This window comes from Strix uralensis, chromosome Z (genome assembly GCF_047716275.1).
Source record: "Strix uralensis isolate ZFMK-TIS-50842 chromosome Z, bStrUra1, whole genome shotgun sequence".
NCBI classification, from domain to species: Eukaryota; Metazoa; Chordata; class Aves; order Strigiformes; family Strigidae; genus Strix; species Strix uralensis.
In genome coordinates this window covers 44,606,599-44,625,532 of record NC_134012.1, presented here as the reverse complement: position 1 = coordinate 44,625,532, position 18,934 = coordinate 44,606,599, and the positions used below count along the sequence as shown (strand labels likewise).

Genomic DNA, 18,934 nt, shown 5'->3' with positions numbered 1-18,934 from the left:
AGCAGAAATGCATGGTGATCAGAGGGAGGAAGTGCGTGGGAGGGAAGAGTCTCAGACTCCCCCAGGAGGTGCAAGTGCGAATCTTTTACAGTATTGATATCACTTTTGTCTTACCCTTTCTATTGCATTAGAGTCCACTAATCCATGAGTACCATGCCATTTAAGCATATAATTGTCCTGTCTTTATCCGGTTTTATGTGAATTCCTAACAGAACAAATCATTTTGAGTTTTGAAAACAAATCAAAACTATATTAAACCCAAGCAGTGTAAGCACAGAAGCCTAAGAAGAGGCAGATATACATAAGAGACTAAACATTAAGTATGTAGTGGGGTTTTCCTCTTCTGTGTCTTTCAGATAAAATAGTTTCTTAATAAACACTAAACTACTGCTTGGGAGATAGTGTTTTGGTTTTTATGAATATCAGCTGCTGGTTACAAAATTACATTTGGAAGCCAGAAATCCTGTTTAGAAAAAAATAAAGACAAGTTAGGCAAAGAAAAAATGTTTCTGAAGTTAGAAAAAGGTTGAATAACTTTTCCTTTGTTCAATTTCCATGTACTCTTTCACATCCAGGATTAATGTTGAATCAGGAGGAGACTTTTTTCCTTACAAGTCTCCTGGTCTGGCTGCAAGTAGGCTGTTGAGGAAAGTTTGTTAAGTGCAAGCTTTCAGACGCAGTGTTTGAATGGGCTTTATGTTATACCAGCTGCTGAAACACTGAAATCCATATATCCTTGATTAACTAGGTCCCCATCTACATGAATTGAAATGTGGCTAGAGGAATTAATACAGCCTACTTAGAAAGTGTTACAGCCCTTACATCTTGGTAAGCAGTTGTCTGCTCACAGAAAACATGATTCTGGTAAAAATCCCTGAATTCTTGTAGCCCACTGAATTTGTGTTTCAGGACTTCCTCGGAGCCCTCATCTAATGATGAAGTTTCCCAAGACACCAAAGACAAGCTCGAGGTTCTGTGTGTCACATCCTACGACCTACAGTATCTTTGCCCCCAGCTTCTCAATCCTGTCCCCATCGCTTGCATCATCTCTTATGACTACCTGAACAACAGAGACAAAAAAAAAAAAAAACAAAAACAAAACAAAACCAACCAAAACACAAAAAAGGAAGAAGGGGCAAGATTAAATTTTCTGACAACCCTGAGAAGTTATCTTGGTTCAGCTTTCCTGAGGATTTTGACAGTTTTGGGTGTCTACTCTCTTAGTTTTGATTTCATTAGATGTGTTTGCTACCCTCATATGGTTTTCCTTTTTAAAACATTGTCTCCTGGAGTTTCTGTCCTTCCACTCCAGATTGGTGATGAACTACTACATAAGAGGATAAAAGTATTGTGAAAGTGAAAGCATTCTTCTATTTTATGTCTGTCCTTTGAAAATGGTTGTCCAAACCCACCATAACAATGACCCATTTTTTGCTTAATAGGGAAGTTGTGTGATACTGACCCATGAGAGAACAAAAATCTGAGAGGTTCCTGTCTTTTAAGCCCACATGGGGGATGCAGTCTGATTTCACTATGTCTGTCTGCTGCTTCTTCTCCAGTATTAGAAGGTTTCAAGTATTGACTACACTAGATGAAGCAGCTTTGATCTCTTTTGGGACTTCAGACATGCTGATAGCCTGAGACTGTGTTATACATTGTGTAAACTATTACCACTGAAACAATCTGAGGGCTAATTCAGCCAATGAATGGATCTAAAAGGGTGGCTAAAACTACTTCGTAAGCTTGGTTTGTTACTTTGCCAAGCCCTAGAAGAAGTCTTAGTTTGTCTCAACATTTGAAAGACTCACACACAAGATTTATCCCGCAATCTAATAGGAAAAATAAACGTGAGGCTGAGCCATGGATCTCTTTTTGCCGTTCAACAGGTAGAAGTTGTAGGTATGAGTGTGACTGAATGAAACAGAGGTTATGATGCACATTGCCTCCAGGAAGGCACTAAGCAACAGAGATCTTCTGATGCAGTTATGTTGTATGAGGAGGGACAGGAACAATTTACATGTCTCTATATGTGTTTAGATAAATTCTAAGTCATCACCATTTTTCTGCTAGGCAGTTTTGAATATGGATGCTACTAGGAAATTAATACACATAGGAAAGTTCAAATTAAAAGTAAAGCACACAATGCCAACATTGAGCAGGTTTCCCCCATTTTTCCTTTCTGTAGCAACCTTGTGATTATAGTACACTGCATGAAATTGTTCATTTGATTCATGTGTTGGTTTTGGGGGAGAGAGAAAAATACAGATCAATCAAAATATTTAGTGTGAATTGAAAAGCTCTCACCTAGATTCTTTTTTTCCCCTTTGTATCCATGTTAAGTCCTGGTGTCCGTAAGTCAAAGGATGATAGGTCAACTAGGAGAAAGTGGTTGAACAGGAAAAAAAAACCAACCTTTTTTGGCTGTTCATAAGAAAACCAGAGAAATCTTTAATAATAAAGTGGCTGCTTGCAATGATGCTGTTAATGAAATGCTGTGCAACAAAGTATACAGGCACCTGATCAGGTCTCAAGCACCGCAATGAAATTAGTCATCCACCTGAAAGCTTTGCAGATCAAGGATAGATTTAAGCATATTCCTAAACTTTAGTGTGTACTTACCAACATTATTTGGCTGCTAATTGGCCTAAATTTTGTGTTTAAATAAGCCTGTTATTATATTGTGATTACTTTTTAGTTGGTTTTGAGGATTGTTTTATGTCAAGCTCTAGATCCATACAGGAATTGATTAGGTTGTCTGTAACAACGATTTGAAATGGATCTTCAGATGAATCAATACAAAAGCCTTATTTGTTTTATACATGCCAAGGTCATAAAAACAAAACCAACTTTCTTCTTGCTTTTCCTATAAACCTTTTTTCTTGAAAGATCTTTATCTTTCGTACAGATAGCACAGCAACCACATAAACTTGTATTTTTCTCTTTTGAAACAATCCATACTTATGCAGAGATGCTCTTCAGTTAAAATTTCTATATTTTGCTCCAGAAGTAATAATTTTTTTTTCAATAATTATTTTCACCCATTCCTAAATGTAAAGGTCAAAGGGGGAAAAGACTCAAAATAGCACCTCATTTGAATGTTTCATATCAATTCCCTCTGACATTAGTGCTTTGCATATTTGAGTTTTATTCATAGTAATTATGTTTCTGTGCATATTTAGAGAGGAGTTATTCAGGATATGCTTATATTTAAAGCAACACCTAACTGCAGACTCCAAAACTCCCTCTCTAAAATTATTTGAAGGCAGTTAAATGACTGAAAAAAGTTTACTTCTCCCAGATAATACTTCTTACTGAGGCTACTGTGGAGTTCCTGATACAGAGCTGCTTTCATCTCACAGAAGCCAGCATCAGGATCTGAATTCCTTTGGTTGATTCATTCCACAGATATGACAGAGCATTGTATGATCATTTCATTTGACCAACAATCAGTACAACTGGTAATCTGCAATCACAAGCCCAGAATTTCTAATTAAGATGCAGTAAGACATACATATATTAAAGATCAGATTTGTAAGAGAGTGATATCTAAAGAGAATTGTCTTAATGATTAACTATTAAAAATCTTATACCTTGTAGTGGCATGTTTATCTTGCTCTGTACCTACTTTGTTGGGCCATTCTCTACTAGATTAAAGAAATGTTTCCCCTTCAAAAATATCATCTATGTTACTTGCATGCTGCAATCAAGTCATGCCTTCACCCTCTCTTAGAAAAAATTAATTCTTTGAGCTTGTTAAGAATCTCTGTAAATTGTGTTTCTAGCATTTGGTTGAGAAGACAAGCAGCAAGGACTCATTGTCATTTTCCAAGAGCACCCTTTTTGAAACATTGGTACTAGGCACATGCACATGTCATTGCAGGAATAGTGTCATTGCTGTCATTAAAAAAAAGTGTGTTAACCCACTTTTCTGGCTATCCCACTGCTTAACTATCAAAGAATAATACATGGCTTCATAGAGGTTGTGGATGACTGTCTACCTTACATCTTAAATCCTTTTCACCATTACAGTGTTTCTGGACACTTTCTCTCATTTTATGCCTTTCACTCTCAGTCCTATGTGCATAATTTTGTGTATAATTTTATATAAAATTATATTACAAACACACCACTTAAATAGGTTCACCTTCATAAGTGATCAAGATCACTCTGTCTCTATTGCCATCATTACTTCCCACTCCACTAATTTCTGTGTCATCAGATTTGAGTGTGCTGTAGGAAAATGTAATTTTAACTTTCCGGAACTACAAGGAAACATTGTAGCCTCTTAAGATTTGAGGCTTAATAATTGCACATGCTCGGTAAAGTTTCCTTACTGTATCTGTTAAGCCATCATAATGGCTTCAAAGTACAAACTGACATGTCAAATCCTCTGTTAGGTTCTTTATTAGTGGCTATGTTATTAATTGCTTACAGATTCATACTATGTCTCTAATGGATCCAAATATCTCATTACGGTTTTTAAGTAAATAAAAATGTTTTTGTAACTGCCTGATGTATTTACATGTTAGAATGTAACAGTTGAAAATAACCAATTAGTTTACTGGAGGTACATTGTTTCCCTGAGAATTCCCTCTTTTAATTGAAAGACCCTTTTTAACTTTGCAGTGTGTTTTTGGCACACATTCAAGTTAAAATAGTATTTTCAGTTAAACAGCAAAGCCAGTAGGAGAGACAAAACAAACAGGGAAGGGAAGATCCTTTTACAGCTGAGATTTGATAATGGAGAAAGCTGAAAGTCAGAAGGTCAGCTGACAGGAGTCACAGAATAGAAGGATAGAGACAGTAGGAATGACAAGGAAGAATGCAGACCTCAGAAAAGAGGAGCCACAAGGAGTATCTTATAGCTGTAGTACCAGGAAAAGCAGTGGACTCAGAGGACTTGTCAACAATCATAAAATTAAGAACTCTTACCTTTATTTCTGGCTGTGTATAGCTTTCCCTTCTGACAAAGCTCTGATCATAGCTTTCTATGGTACTTTCTCTGGGTGTCTCATCTGCTGATTTCCTGTGGGCTTTAAGATACACTGCTGAGGCAGTTATCATTAATAAGTATCATTTAAAAGTTGAGACTGCCCTACGCACAGACTCTATATAAGCCTGCAGCCATGAATGTGATTTTCTTCCTAGTCCCAGTTAGACACATTATCAAGTCTTTGATGTGCATAAAAGGTGCTTATACTGAGGTTGTGTATTCTGTCTGTCTACAGGAATATATTCCTCTAGTATCAGTTCAAAATTATTTTCTCAGACCAGTTCCACATATTCAATTACTTTATTTGCAACTGGGGAAAGTTCCTTCATAGTACTGCTGCAGTGAACACAATCTAGGTGTCTGTAGTGATAAAGTTGGGGTTTAGTTTAGCAGCAGCACCCCAAGTCCCTTAAAGTTCTGTTACTAGAAAGCTTGGTCAATATCCAGTTCTCCATAAAAACAGTGTTTGCAAATATATTTGACTTTTCCAGATCATTTCTGCAGTGTCTGTATTTTTTGAGATAACTTGAATCCTGACACGTTGCTGAGATGTCCTTTAAGACCCTTTGCAATTTTCACAACATTTTTACATTCATTGCCTGTTTTGCACAGTCTTTCATGCACAGCTGTGTCATACATCTCTGGACTAACCTTCTTCAGCACTTCAGAAAGACTTTAACATTTAATCAGCTGGGTCAAACTTCCTGACACAGTAAAAAGAGTAACTGTGTGGTACTTTTTTGCCTTATGCAAAACTTTTGTTTTGTTTTGTTCTTGAATAGCCTTTCGTTTTCCTTCCCAGGCCTCCCTAGATTTCTCTGGGCTAGTTCTCTCATTTCTGCCAGATGATCTCATCTGCAAAATATAACTAGCCACTCCCTCTAGTGGTTTGGCCTTATCTACCCAGGTTTCTCTTATAATACACAGTGGGCCTTGCATTCATCAACCATAGCATGTTCAAATGGTGAAAAGCCCACTGGTGCCTAGGGCACTTATTTCCCCTATAGGCAAACTAAAATAGCAGCCATTCATCTTATTCTGATCCTGTACTGTTAATGAATTCTCACAGCATGCATTTCAGTGTTAGATTAAACATTTCTGTAAGGCTGTCTAAGGAGGGTATGGAGTGATTTTTATACTTCTGTCTCAAGAGAATAGTTTCATGGGCTTAAAGTTTGTCCTCTGGCAAGTTATAATCTCCTCTGACATACTAGCTAAGCAAATAACAGGACCAAGGGTACAGTAACCTGATGGCTTTTTATGGTTCTTAGGGAAAAGGCTTCTAGGTATCAAGTAGCCTAGATGTTTATTGCTTAAGTAGAAGCACTGTAAAACAGTTCCAGCCTCAGGAGCTCCATGTTTGCCTACAAGGAAACAGGAAAAAACTCTTTCTCTATTACTAATAGTGGAGTATGGGATTGTCATCATATTTTGACCTACATGTGCCCTGCTATTCCTACCCAGTTTTGTCCTTGAGGAAGAGTAGGGACATGTATCTTCCCTTCAGCCTCCTGAACAAGTACTGCTGTCTCACATCCCTCCCTTTCTCCCTTCCTTCTTTCCCCCAGGACATCTCACCATTAACACCAGATGTCAACAGGCTGTTGTCTCATGGATCAGAGGGACTAGACCACAACATAAAATAGAGAAAAAAGAACTACAGTAGCGCAACAGTCCTTAAAATTTGCTTATGAGCATTCAGAGCTGACATCTCTTCATCTGTCTCCTCACAACTCCTCTTATTCCTAGAAGTTCATAATATTCTTAGAAAAACAAGTTCCCTGGTCCATCCTAAGTCAGCTCCCTGTTCACCCCCACCCCCAGCATTCCCATAACAGCATATCCTTCTTAAAACATCATTTGTCTCTTCCCTGTAAAATGAAAAGATAGGGGAAGGGGAGGGAAGTGGGTTTGTATATACCTTGGCCTCCTCCCACTCTTACCAGTCTCTGGGAAGGTTAATGATTAATTGAAGCCATCTGCTCAGAGACTTCTGTCCATGTGGTTTGTTCAATTCTGTCACATATGTTCACACAAAGTCTAAATAAAATCACCTTCCTCTCCCATGCTTCTTAACAACTTGAGGTAGAAGTAATGGTCTTTGACTTGAAACAACTTAAAAATTAAATTGTGAAGAGCCTGTCTTCAGTATTGCAGAAGGAATCCTTAGAAACTTATATAAACTATTTTCAAGCAAGACTTACCATCTCTCTGTTTAATTGTTATCTTAGAAATAATGTAAAACATCAAGTCTAATTTGAGAGAGAGAGAGGGAGAAACTTGGTCTGACTAGATAAGTGTGACTCTATGAACTGATGCATTAAAAAAAAAAAAAGCAACTTGGGACATTCTGTAAAACTGTCCTATTTTTCTTTCCTTTTGGGGACTTAAGAGAGGTCAAATACAAATATGAGGCAGAGACCACAAGAAATGGTAGAATGGAAAGAATTGTCTCTCTGAGGAATTATTCATCCTTCGTGAATACTTGATCTCCAGGATTGATGGTGCACAGCTGAGTCCAGGGAGCAGCTGTTCTTTTCACATATTGTCCCTAATTAATAAAAGAATTGCCATACTTTTTTTCCCTAGACAGGACTTCAGGCAGGTAAAAATGCATTAACTTTTGATCTACCTTGCTGGCCTTTTGTTGCTATGTAGGCTATTTATATAGTAGTGGTACTATCAGTAGTAACAGCAGCAACAGTGGTAACAGTCATCATAATCTTGAGAGAATGCAGCCACATATAGAGATATATTTCCATGCATGCTTCTTTCCTTCCTGCATTTCTTAGAAGTAGCCACAGGCTGTGGAAATTATTTCTTTTCTTCCCTCTCTGTCCCTTGCTGCCTCCCCAAGGCATTTTTAGCTACATTTCTTTCTTTGCCTTGAAGGAGTCTCTTGTGTTGCCACCACATGGGAAGGAAACAGGACTAGAGGCAGACATCCTAATGGAGCCACAGGTCATGCCCCATGTAGAAAGAAGAGGTGATATTAGAGGCAGATTATTTCTGTGCCTTTGCATGTTCCAGAACTTGCAGCTAGGAGAGAAACTTTGCTGTCTGTAGACCTAAAAGAAGGGGGAAAGTTTCCGACTCCTAAAAAGGCTCGCTGTAGTCAGCCTGTGCAACATGGACATACAGGTCTTCCCTGAATTAACTCATGTTTAAGTCAGCACACAGGTTACAGAAAAATAACCAGTGTTGACTTTAAAAAAGTGCAGGTGATGGAAAAGCAATGGAATTGTCTTGAATACAAATTTAACACATTATGAATTATTCTATTTTTGGAAAGAATAGCAATGTAATTACAGCCAAAGAAGATTTATGAGCTCCTTATTTTTCACTGCAAAAACCTATATATATAGGCTTGCAAATTATTTGTGTCTCACTACAGCCACCAGATACTCCTATGAATACAAGAAGCCCTGTTGTATTGATTTCCTGATCTCCTTCATTGCTTAAAGAGGCATAAAATAATGTATGTCCGTGATTGTTCTTATTGGCCTCTAAGTGTATTTTTGTTTGTTAACTTAAAGAATCAATAAAGCTTAAGAACCGAATTCATCTCTGAAGTAAATTAACAAACCCTCTGAAGTTGCACAAGCAATAGATTGGTGTTAAATATTTAATATGGTACACTCTTGAAATATTTCTCTGGATACAGACACAGATTAAAATAAGTAGCAATTCAGTAAAGCATGACTCCAGAAGTTGGACAGTATTTAATGCAAAAAAATCTCATATTTGAGATGAATCAGACTTTATATTATCTGTCTGCTTCTGCTAGAGCTTAAAAATCTTTTGTGCAGCAATAATCAGAAATCATTTAAAGATGAAAGTCAGAAGGAAATAATTTCCTATGCAGTTAACAATTGCTGTGTATCATGCACTAAATACCAGGTTATGTCTGAGAAAAATTTTTTAAAAAATCTGCACATATACCACCTTCTCTTTCTAAAAACCTTTGTTTCACTTTCTGTTTATTGTGATGAAAGAAACATTAAAAAATGTGAGAAATACTTTTAAAAAGAAACATTATTTTAGTAGTCTTCTTAGAAAATGTAGCTATCAAGTGCTTGCTCTAGAGAAGCCAAAAAATCATTTCAGTAGATCACATTAGCTTTACAGGTTATGATGCTTTTCAAACCCTATTGTCATGATTTCTACTACATTACATGCACCATTTTAATAAGGAACCTACCTTTCCAACTCTCCTGATAACCTCCCTGCTTACTTCTTTCATTCCACTTAAAAACTGCATCACATCAAGAGCATAAAGAAAATAGAGTATTTGTAGTTTTTGAAGGAAAAGAGAGAACAATTGGCAAGTTTTAACTTAGAACACTGCACGAAACTGTACCTCAGAAAGCTGAATGTAGCATCAGGATGTTTCCTCTACTAAAGTTAAAAGCTGATAAACTTTGCTGCCTGTGCATTTGCCTGGACCAGCTAAGATTGCCAGTGCCCCACATTACATTTCCTTCACAGAACAGGTAGATGGTCTCTGTTTTCTGATAGCTCCACAAAATGCCAGGATCCATTCCTCAGCCTTGTGTGTCCCCTTCTCCCTCCTTGTGTTGATCAAGGTCAGTGCCTAGGTCCTTGACTGCCCTTCTTCCTCTATGTGCGATCTTGGACAACTTCTCCTGTCCTGTCCATGCTCTCAGGTTAGTAGCTGACAAAACCCCCTGATGTAGAGAATGTGACTGTAGTCTGATTGTTTCTGTCTGTGCCAAAGACAGTTTAATTACTACTACTTAATTACTACAAGACTGTCTTCTTGTTCTTCCTCTTCTTCTTCTACTTGTTTTTCTTCTCAATACTAAAAGAGTCTGTATTTTCTTATCTCTGTCTGGGAACTAGTATTTCAGAGTTTTTCTGGGATCAGAAACATATGTAATGTTCCACTAAATGAGATCCAAGACCTGCCAACTCACAACTGGTCTTTCAAATTCTAATTATCATGTTGTGTTTCTCTATATCCCCATAGATATTGACAAGATCTTGTCAAAGAACTCCTTGTAACTCCTTGTAACTCAAAAACTACAGGAAACCACTGCAAGGTACCTCATGAAGACTTACAGAAGGCACAGTATGCCATTTCTGAGAGACTGCATGTGACAGGATTAGAAGCTTCTGTTTCTAGTCTATTTTTACAGACTAACAGGCATTGTGAAGAACAAAATAGAATTTTATAGTAATTGATCTTTTAATTTGCTTCTGGTCTCTGGAATTCCAGAAGATTTTGACCATTGATATGATTCTTGATTTCTAGTTTAACTATTCAATTTTGTTATTGATCCCTAACTGCATACACGAAGCCTCTGACCACAAAAATAGTGCAGCAGACAAGAAACATTGAGATAATGATAATGATCATAAGTGAGTTTTTACAGAGAAATTCACAAAATAGCTAAGAGAATCCAGGCCCATGTCTGATACTGAAAGCATCATGCAAACATCAAAACAGAAAATCTTTCTAATGTTATGTCTACTTGTTAATTGCACAAAGGCAGGCTTCCAAGTTGTCTGTCCAAAGATGTCTGAGTGATTCTTTTGCCTTTTTATGGTCATAAACATTAAATTTCAAGTATGAGAAAAGTTCAATATCTGAAATTTTTCTTACTATAATCCTCTTCCTCCCTATGTGTACTTCAAGAGTCTCTCAACCTTGCAGATGGTTTCTATTAAATACTAATGGTGGTATCATTAACATTTTCCAATTAAACAGTCCAAAGAAAAACATCATATTTGAATGCCTTTTAAAAATCTCAATAAAATTACTCTATGTAACTGGGTGAGAGGTTGTTTATTCCTTTTGATGGTATCCTCCAGGCAATAGATGAAAACAATGTATGTTGAAATAGTGCTGGCTTACTGCAGTTGTCTAGTCATGGTACGAATGCAGCAAATTTCTGAATTACTTTATCTGCTTGGAGAGGGGGAAAAATCTGTAGACTAACCTGTTCAGAAAACAACAGTTCAAAGATTAACAGATCTAATAAAATCTTGCAAGGACACAGTTTTTGTATGTTATCATGATGAAGTTTGTTTTTATTCTAAAAAAAAGAGAACAAGAGAAATAGATTGAAAATGAGTGATAAAATTCTCTACTTGCCCATTGATATAAAATTCCATCACTCTGGATCACGTAGTTTTTATTATCATGACAGATGTTTTATTATTTTTGAGTAACACTGTAAATTGAAACAGTGTTTCCAAATTAATTAAAAACCAGCCCTTTCCTAAGAAGCTGACAATGTCATTTGGATAGGTGGTAAAGAAGCAGGACATGGTTAAAGAAAAATTATATAATGGAACCCACTAATGGAAAATTCCTTAGAAGAAATGTTTTTGATGGAAGGAGAAATTTAAAGGAACAGGGAAGAGTGCAAGTGAAACCAAGCCATAGATGGCATCTTAGACAATGATCAATGTGGAACAGCCTATCTATACCTTATTATGTAGTATTTGAAGAGTAATTGCTCATCAAGATTTAAAGTGTTCCTGATAAAAGCCAAATCTGACTGCTTTGAGAGAGAAGTGCACAATCAGATTCATCTGGAGAAAATTATACACAAATCTGGGGAAAGGTGTAGTTTGTCGTTAAAATATGGGAATCTGAGATGAGATGTTGAACCAAACAAAACTGGAATTTAAGTGGTAAAAGACAGTATTGGAAGAGAAGAACAAGGCTAGGAGCAAGGAGACAAAAGCATAGATAAAGAATTGAGAGGAGAAGGAAGAGTAAGGAATAGAGGGGAACAGAAAACAAAGATGCTATTTTTAATAGGACTTGAGAATAAATTGTATTTTGTAACCATAAGAACTGAACCCTTCGTCTGCTGCTGAACTTGTCCTGCTTGGATGCTTCTTTGCTGCCTTTGGATTTCATATCCATATATTACATATGCTGTGATCCAAAGTTATAAGTGAGCACGCAGTTATGCCTGCTTTACCCCTGGAATTTCTTTTATGCAGAAGGATTTTGTTTAGACTAGCTTTCTGCCCAGTCTTGGAGCAGAGCAAGATAATTTGAGTATCAATTTGACCTGGCACGTGTCTTGAGAGAATCATCAGAGCACACAGTAGAGCAAGAAATGTCTCTTGTCTTGTGTTTATCTGCATGCATGTAGCAAAGCAGCTGATGAATTACCTCCCTTCAGCCACCACCACAAAAACAGAAGTTCAGGTAAGGTAAGTGAGGGCAACTGACTGTGCCAACATCATTAAGGGAAAAAGCAGTGATCTTCTGGCACAGAACCAAACAGCTTGCAAGGGACTGGGGATTAAAAACCCATATGCTTGCTCAGCCTGAGTGGTTTGACTGGCATGGAAGCAAAACAACAAGCTCATCCTGTAGGAAGAGAGGACAAGACAGTCAGCAAAGCAGCCAAAGGGTCATATGGCATTTCAGAGAAGGTGATAAAAGTGCAGTGTAATGACCCAGTAAATTTGACTGGAGGTCAGAGCCAGAAATCCTGATTGCCCATTTCAGCTCTCTCTTGGGTTTATTTACTCTGTGACTGGAGGTTGGTGCTTCCACCTTTTTGTCTCCTTGTCTTCACATCAGCAAAATGTGAATGACGATATTAATAGCTTTTGCAGGCATTTTCTGATGCTTAATTCAGTAATACTTTGGAAAAATGCAAAGGCATCTGGAAGCATTACACACTTTTAACCCCCTTGTTTGTACATTAGAAAGCCTCATGTGTACGACCATTACATTCAGTGTACAGATGACAAGTTTGGATTGTAATTAATTTCATAAAGCCAGCAGTATGACCATTTTCAAGCAATATATAGAACAAAGGCATTAAGCCTGCTTTATACATTCCTTGGAACTGGTCCCTGAAGTCCTTCAAGCTCCTTTGTGTGTGGATGGATAGACAGGGGGAGAGAGAGAGAGAGACAGATATTTGCAGACACAAGGGAAAGACCATGAGAGAGACTTCATACTATGTACATATATACAGAGCCTAATAATATATTTTTTCTTTCATCATAGCAAATTATCCCACTTAAATCCTCTGGTTTGTGTATTACAGTACAGGGAGGTAAACTGGAGAAAAAGAAGGAGGAAAATTATGATTTAATAGTAATCTCATGTCAGTTTGCACCCAATATGGCTAACATTTCTTAAGTGTGCTTACATTCAGGAGGAGAGGGATGGACTAAGTTAAGGTGGAGTGCATCCCTCTGTATTTATACTCCTTACAAATTGCAGAGTGACAAAACATGAGGCTGAAGTAGGGACATGAGGCAGTGGGGCAGGGCGTGAGGTGGACCATGCTCGCATGATACAAGTTTCTTTTTTAATTTGTTTTTCCTTCCTCCCACCTTTTACTTTTGCACTTTCCTTCACTTGCTCGTTTTTACTTTTTTGCCTGTTGCTCTGTCTGAACTTGGAGGAGCTAAAGGAAAGCAGTACCAATGAGGGGCTTGTTGAACTCACTTTGCAAGGCAGGGCTCTGCGTATAGGTTAGAGGGGGGGTTCTCAACCTTTCCATCACCACAGACCCCCTTTAAATACCTTTTGTGGCTGCGGACCACCAAGATTTAATTTAAGATTTAAAGCACTAGACTGCATCAAATGTTTATTTCAATTTTCTCATACAGGGTCTTCAAATTTGGAGAGAAGGGTAAATAAGTAAATCTGTTAATGCACACACTCCTATTATAATATATTGTAATGATTCCGTATGAATTTAAAATAATATCATCAACACTCTTCTTGCACAAATGGCCCATTTTATGGTATTTTAACGTGCTAATCCCGAATTTGATGCCAATTTTTACATTAAAATTTGATGAAAAGTTTTTACAATTATTCTCACTTCCCCCCTTGTTTGTCTGTGTTCAGTCTTCAAATATTTTTGTTTACGGGTCCAAGGCCACCACTTGGAGGAACAGACTTCAGACCTGTTGTGGCCCTAAAGAGTGGCCATTGGGTTAAGAAAATGTCTTTAAGAGAAAAACCACCTAGTTAAAGTGGGTCCCATCAACCATACTAGCACAGCATATACTAGTGTGTCAGGACAGGTGGGGGGCAGTGCTTGAGTATGAGAGGAACATTGAGGGGAGGGGGCTGTGGAAAAGGAGGCCCAGTTTTCCGGGCTGGAAGTTCTGGGCTGGATTGTTTCCGGGCTGGATTGTTTCCGGGCTGGAAGTTCCCCACCCCTGCTTTAAGCCTTTGCAGCCCCCTTGTGACAATGTCGCAGCTCCTCAGGGGTCCACGGACCACAAGTTGAGAACCACTGGGTTAGAGAGCCGCTAATGGGGCATACTGATGCCTGAGGGTTGTGTCTCATTGCCATGGCAAGCCAGATTTCTTCACATGAGCTGGCTGCATTGATATCAAGGAAGAGGTTTTTAGTTTTAATATATCCTAAAATTTCTCCACCACACTGGACCTGGTTGCTCTGAAAGCTGTACCCCAGCCTGCTCTCAATCTAACTATATACAATTCATCAGACACCCTAAGCTGCAAGTTTTTCAGGGTATTGTTTTGGTTACAGGTTCTTAACTGCTGCTCATCTCCTGCTGATATTGCACAAAACCTGCCAAAAGTCTTTTTTGTAGATAAAAATGAATCTGGATTAGTTTCCAGACATTCTGTCAAGAAATTGTACATCACAAGCTCCAAAAAGCAAGGATTTTTTTCCATGACCATTTCTGCACAGACATTTGTCTACTTTTATCCACATATGGTTTGTTTTTCTGAAAAAATTCAAATAATTCAAATGTACATTTCAAATGAACGTGCTTAATAGCCAGGAAGAGTTGCTTTGTTTTACACATGGCTTCTAGTGGTTCAATGTGGCTGGACACTTCTCTTTCCTATTGCTTAGCACAAAATCAGAGAAATAAGCAGGACTAGCAATTTTAATTTAATTTGGCATTTCTTTTAAAATTATTTTCTGTCTGAAGGTGTTGATCTTGCATAGTTGCTATTCAAATCAATATGCTCATGTGCTGATTTAAATGTTAATGTTAATGTTAAGTAAGATATCTCAACCCCACACTGCTCACTGATCTGCAACATCCAACATCTTTATCTCCTCTTCTCTCCCCAGCACTGCAGTGATAACACCCACCATTGCCAATCAGATATGAATATAGTAGGTGCTTGGAAGAGAGGTTACACTGGAAAGAACGTTGTGGTCACCATCCTGGATGATGGCATCGAAAGAAACCACCCAGACTTGATGCAGAATTATGTGAGTGTTCACAGGAGTCTAGATTTGCTGCTTTATTATTACTCCAAATAGATTTGCTGCTTCTGGAGAGATGGAGGGAGGGAAAGAAGGAAAAAGAAAGAATCATACATGAGTTTCCTCAAACGTTAACACCAATAGGAGGAAAGAAGACTGTTTTTGGTAATCTGTATTGTTTTAGTTAAGACTATGTTCCATCTGAAGGTACTTAATATCTGGATGCCTCTTGTAGCTGAGTTCTGAATTTCTGGAGGACTGGAACCAACCATTGGATGCTTTTTCTCTTTTCTTTAGTAATTTTACTTAATATGCTCACACTGTCAGAACTTAGAAATGTAATATACTGCTTTTCAGTTAATGCGTGCAACTGAAGTCCATTTTTGTTCAATAAATTTAGCTAGCAAGATGGTGCCTTTTCTCAAAGACTGTAATTTTAGGCATGTCCCTCCATGTGTTTATTTGTAAAGCTATTTATCTTACTGCTAAAAATAATATCAACTGTTATGATTCACTCAGTTTAAAACAGGTGTAGAATAGTTCCTTCTGTAGAATAGGTCCTTCTAGTAAATCTCTCTAACTCCAGTGAGTCTCCTCTTAATCTGTAGTACACCTGTGTCCTTTGTTTTCTTGGTCCTATGTCTTATGTTGCCTCAGGAGGTTTCTGTTTGCTTGTGGTTCATCGCATTTAAACAATTGGTTTAATATACCATGGATGGTTGTATAATGTGAGGAGAAGCTCCTTCTCTAGGGGGTGACTTCTTGTGTTAGTGCAGGGTTTGAAGCTGTTCAGAGCATCAGGGGCAAGCTTTGCTGGAGTGATTAGTCCTGTGCTTTGGGAGTAGGCATTACCTGAAAGCACATGACCTTGAGGGCCTTATAATTTCTCTGAAATAAAGTGTGCAAGGTGTGCCTTCACATGAGGTAAGAAAACAAATATAATTGGATTGATCTGGACTAGTGAAGATGACCAGCGCAAGACATACATATGGAGTGCTGCAATCGATGACTATAAGGAGGGATAGACAGGGAAGGAGAGGCAGTGGAGTGGCCCTGTATGTCAGAGAATGCTATGAGAGCTCAGAAATCAAGTATAGTGATAACGGGGTTGAGAGTGTTTGGATTAGGTTAAGGGCCAATAAAGAGGATCTTGCTGTGGGAGTCTGCTACAGACCTCCCAACCAAAGCAGTGAGGTGGATGAAGCTTTCTATAAACAGTTGGGAGAAATCTCGTGGTCACTTGCCGTTGTTCTTGTGGGGGACTTTAACCTCCCAGGTATCTGCTGGGATCACAGCACAGCAGAGAGGGAACAATCCAGGAGGTTCCTGGAATGTGTGGAGGATAACTTCCTCACACAGCTGGTGAGTGAGCCGACCAGGGAAGGTGCCCTTCTGGACCTGCTTCTTGTGAACAGGGAAGAGCTTGTGGGGGAGGTAAAGGTTGGAGGCTGTCTAGGGTGCAGTGGTCATGAGATGATTGAGTTTTCGATCCTTGGAGAAACAAAGAGAGGGGTTAGTAAAACTGTCACCTTAGACGTCTGGACGGCAAACTTTGACCTATTCAAAAGACTGATTAACAAAATCCCTTGGGAGGCTGCCTTGAAGAATATGGGAGTCCAGGAAGGCTGGACATACTGCAAGAGAGGTCTTAAAGGCACAGGAGCAGGCTGTTCCCGCGTGCCGAAAAACAAGCAGGAGGGGAAGGAGACCGGCCTGGCTAAACAGGGACCTTTGGCTGGATCTCAAGAACAAAAGGAGAATCTATGACCTTTGGAAGAGGGGCCAGGTCTCTCATGAAGACTATAAAGATGTAGTGAACCTATGCAGGGAGAACATTAGGAGAGCCAAAGCGCAGCTAGAGCTCAACCTGGCTACAGCTGTTAAAGATAATGAAAAATGTTTCTATAAATTCATTAACAACAAAAGGAGGATTAGGGAAAATCTCCCTCCTTTATTGGATACAGAGGGAAACAGAGTAACAAAGGATGAGGAAAAGGCTGAGGTGCTCAAGCTTACTTTGCCTCAGTCTTTAACAGTGGAACTGGCTGTTCCCTGGACACCCAACCTCATGAGCTGGGAGATGGGAAAGGAAAGCAGAATGAGGTCAGCATGATTAAAGAGGAAGTGGTCAGAAACCTGCTACACCACTTGGATGCACACAAGTCCGTGGGACCAGATAGGTTACACCCAAGGGTGCTGAAAGAGTTGACAGATGTGCTCGCCAAGCTGCTTTCCATGATTTATCTGAAGTAATGGCTAACTGGGGAGGTCCCATTGGAGGGTGGCAAATGTGACACCCATCTACAAGAGAGGCAGAAAGGAGGATCCAGGAAACTATAGACCTGTCAGTCTGACCTCGGTGCCAGGGAAGATCATGGAGCAGGTCATCTCGAGTGCCATTAAAAGTCATATAATGGACAACCAGGGGATCAGGCCTAGTCAGCATGGGTTTATGAAAGGCAGGTCCTGCCTGACAAACCTAATCTCCTTCTATGACAAGATGACCCGACTATTGGATGAGGGAAAGGCTGTGAATATTGTCTACCTGGATTTTCAAAAAGCATTCGACACAGTTCCCCATAGAATTCTCATAAAAAAACTGGCTGCCCATGGCCTGGATGAGCGAACGGTCTGCTGGGTCAAGCACTGTCTGGAGGGATGGTCCCAGAGAGTGGTGGTCAATGGAGCTAAATCCAGCTGGCAGCCGGTCACAAGTGGTGTTCCTCAGGGCTCGGTGTTGGGACCATTTCTGTTTAACATCTTTATTGATGATCTTGACAAGAACATAGAGTGTATCATCAGTGAATTCACAGATGACACCAAGTTAAGCGGGAGTGTCGATCTGCATGAGGATAGGGAGGCTCTACAGAGAGACTTGGATAGATTGGATCGGTGGGACAACGTCAACGGGATGAGCTTCAACAAGGCCAAGTGCCAGGTCCTGCCCTTGGGCCACAACAACCCCCTGCAGGGCTACAGGCTTGGGGAGGTGTGGCTGGAGAGCCGTGTGGAAGAGAAGGGTCTGGGAGTTCTAACTGACAAGCAGCTGAACATGAGCCAGCAGTGTGCCCAGGTGGCCAAGAAAGCCAATGGCATCCTGGCTTGTATCAGCAATAGTGTGACCAGCAGAAGTAGGGAGGTGACAGTCCCCCTGTACTCTGCACTGGTGAGGCCACACCTGGAGTATTGTGACCAGTTTTGGGCACCTCAATACGAGAGAGATATTGAGGTGCTGGAGCGAGTGCAGAGGAGGGCAACGAAGCTGGTGAAGGGCCTGGAGAACAGATCCTATGAGGAGTGATTGAAGGAGCTGGGACTGTTTAGCTTGAGGAGGAGAAGGTTGAGGGGAGACCTTGTCACTCTCAACAACTACCTGAAAGGACATTGTAGAGAGGTTGGTTCTGGTCTCTTCTCACAGGTAATTAGTGACAGAACAAGAGGGAATGGCTTTAAACTGCAACAGGGGATGTTCAGACTGGACATTAGGAAAAAATGTTTCCCAGAAAGAGTGGTCAGACAGTGGAATAGGCTGCCCAGGGAGGTGGTGGAGTCACCATCCCTGGATGTGTTTAAGGGTCGTTTAGATGAGATGCTGGGGGATATGGTGTAGGGGAGAACTTTGTAGAGTAGGGCTGATGGTTGGACTCGATGATCCCAAGGGTCTGTTCCAACCTGAATGATTCTGTGATTCTGTATACCTTCAGTCCCACTACAGATGTAGATCTTG

General features: G+C 39.5%; 1 protein-coding gene across 6 annotated transcripts in view; it reads left to right on the top strand.

The window, feature by feature from the left end:
• Positions 1 to 18,934, top strand: part of PCSK5 (proprotein convertase subtilisin/kexin type 5) — a 257,528-nt gene that overhangs the window by 60,051 nt on the left and 178,543 nt on the right. For all 6 annotated transcript variants that reach the window (XR_012626955.1, XR_012626956.1, XM_074855002.1 and 3 more), the window contains exon 4: positions 15,070 to 15,213. Coding sequence is in view for 4 of the 6 variants with exons in the window: in XM_074855002.1 (XP_074711103.1) it covers positions 15,070 to 15,213 (144 nt within the window). In the remaining 2 variants the exon portion in view is untranslated. The remainder of the gene's footprint in view (positions 1 to 15,069; positions 15,214 to 18,934) is intronic.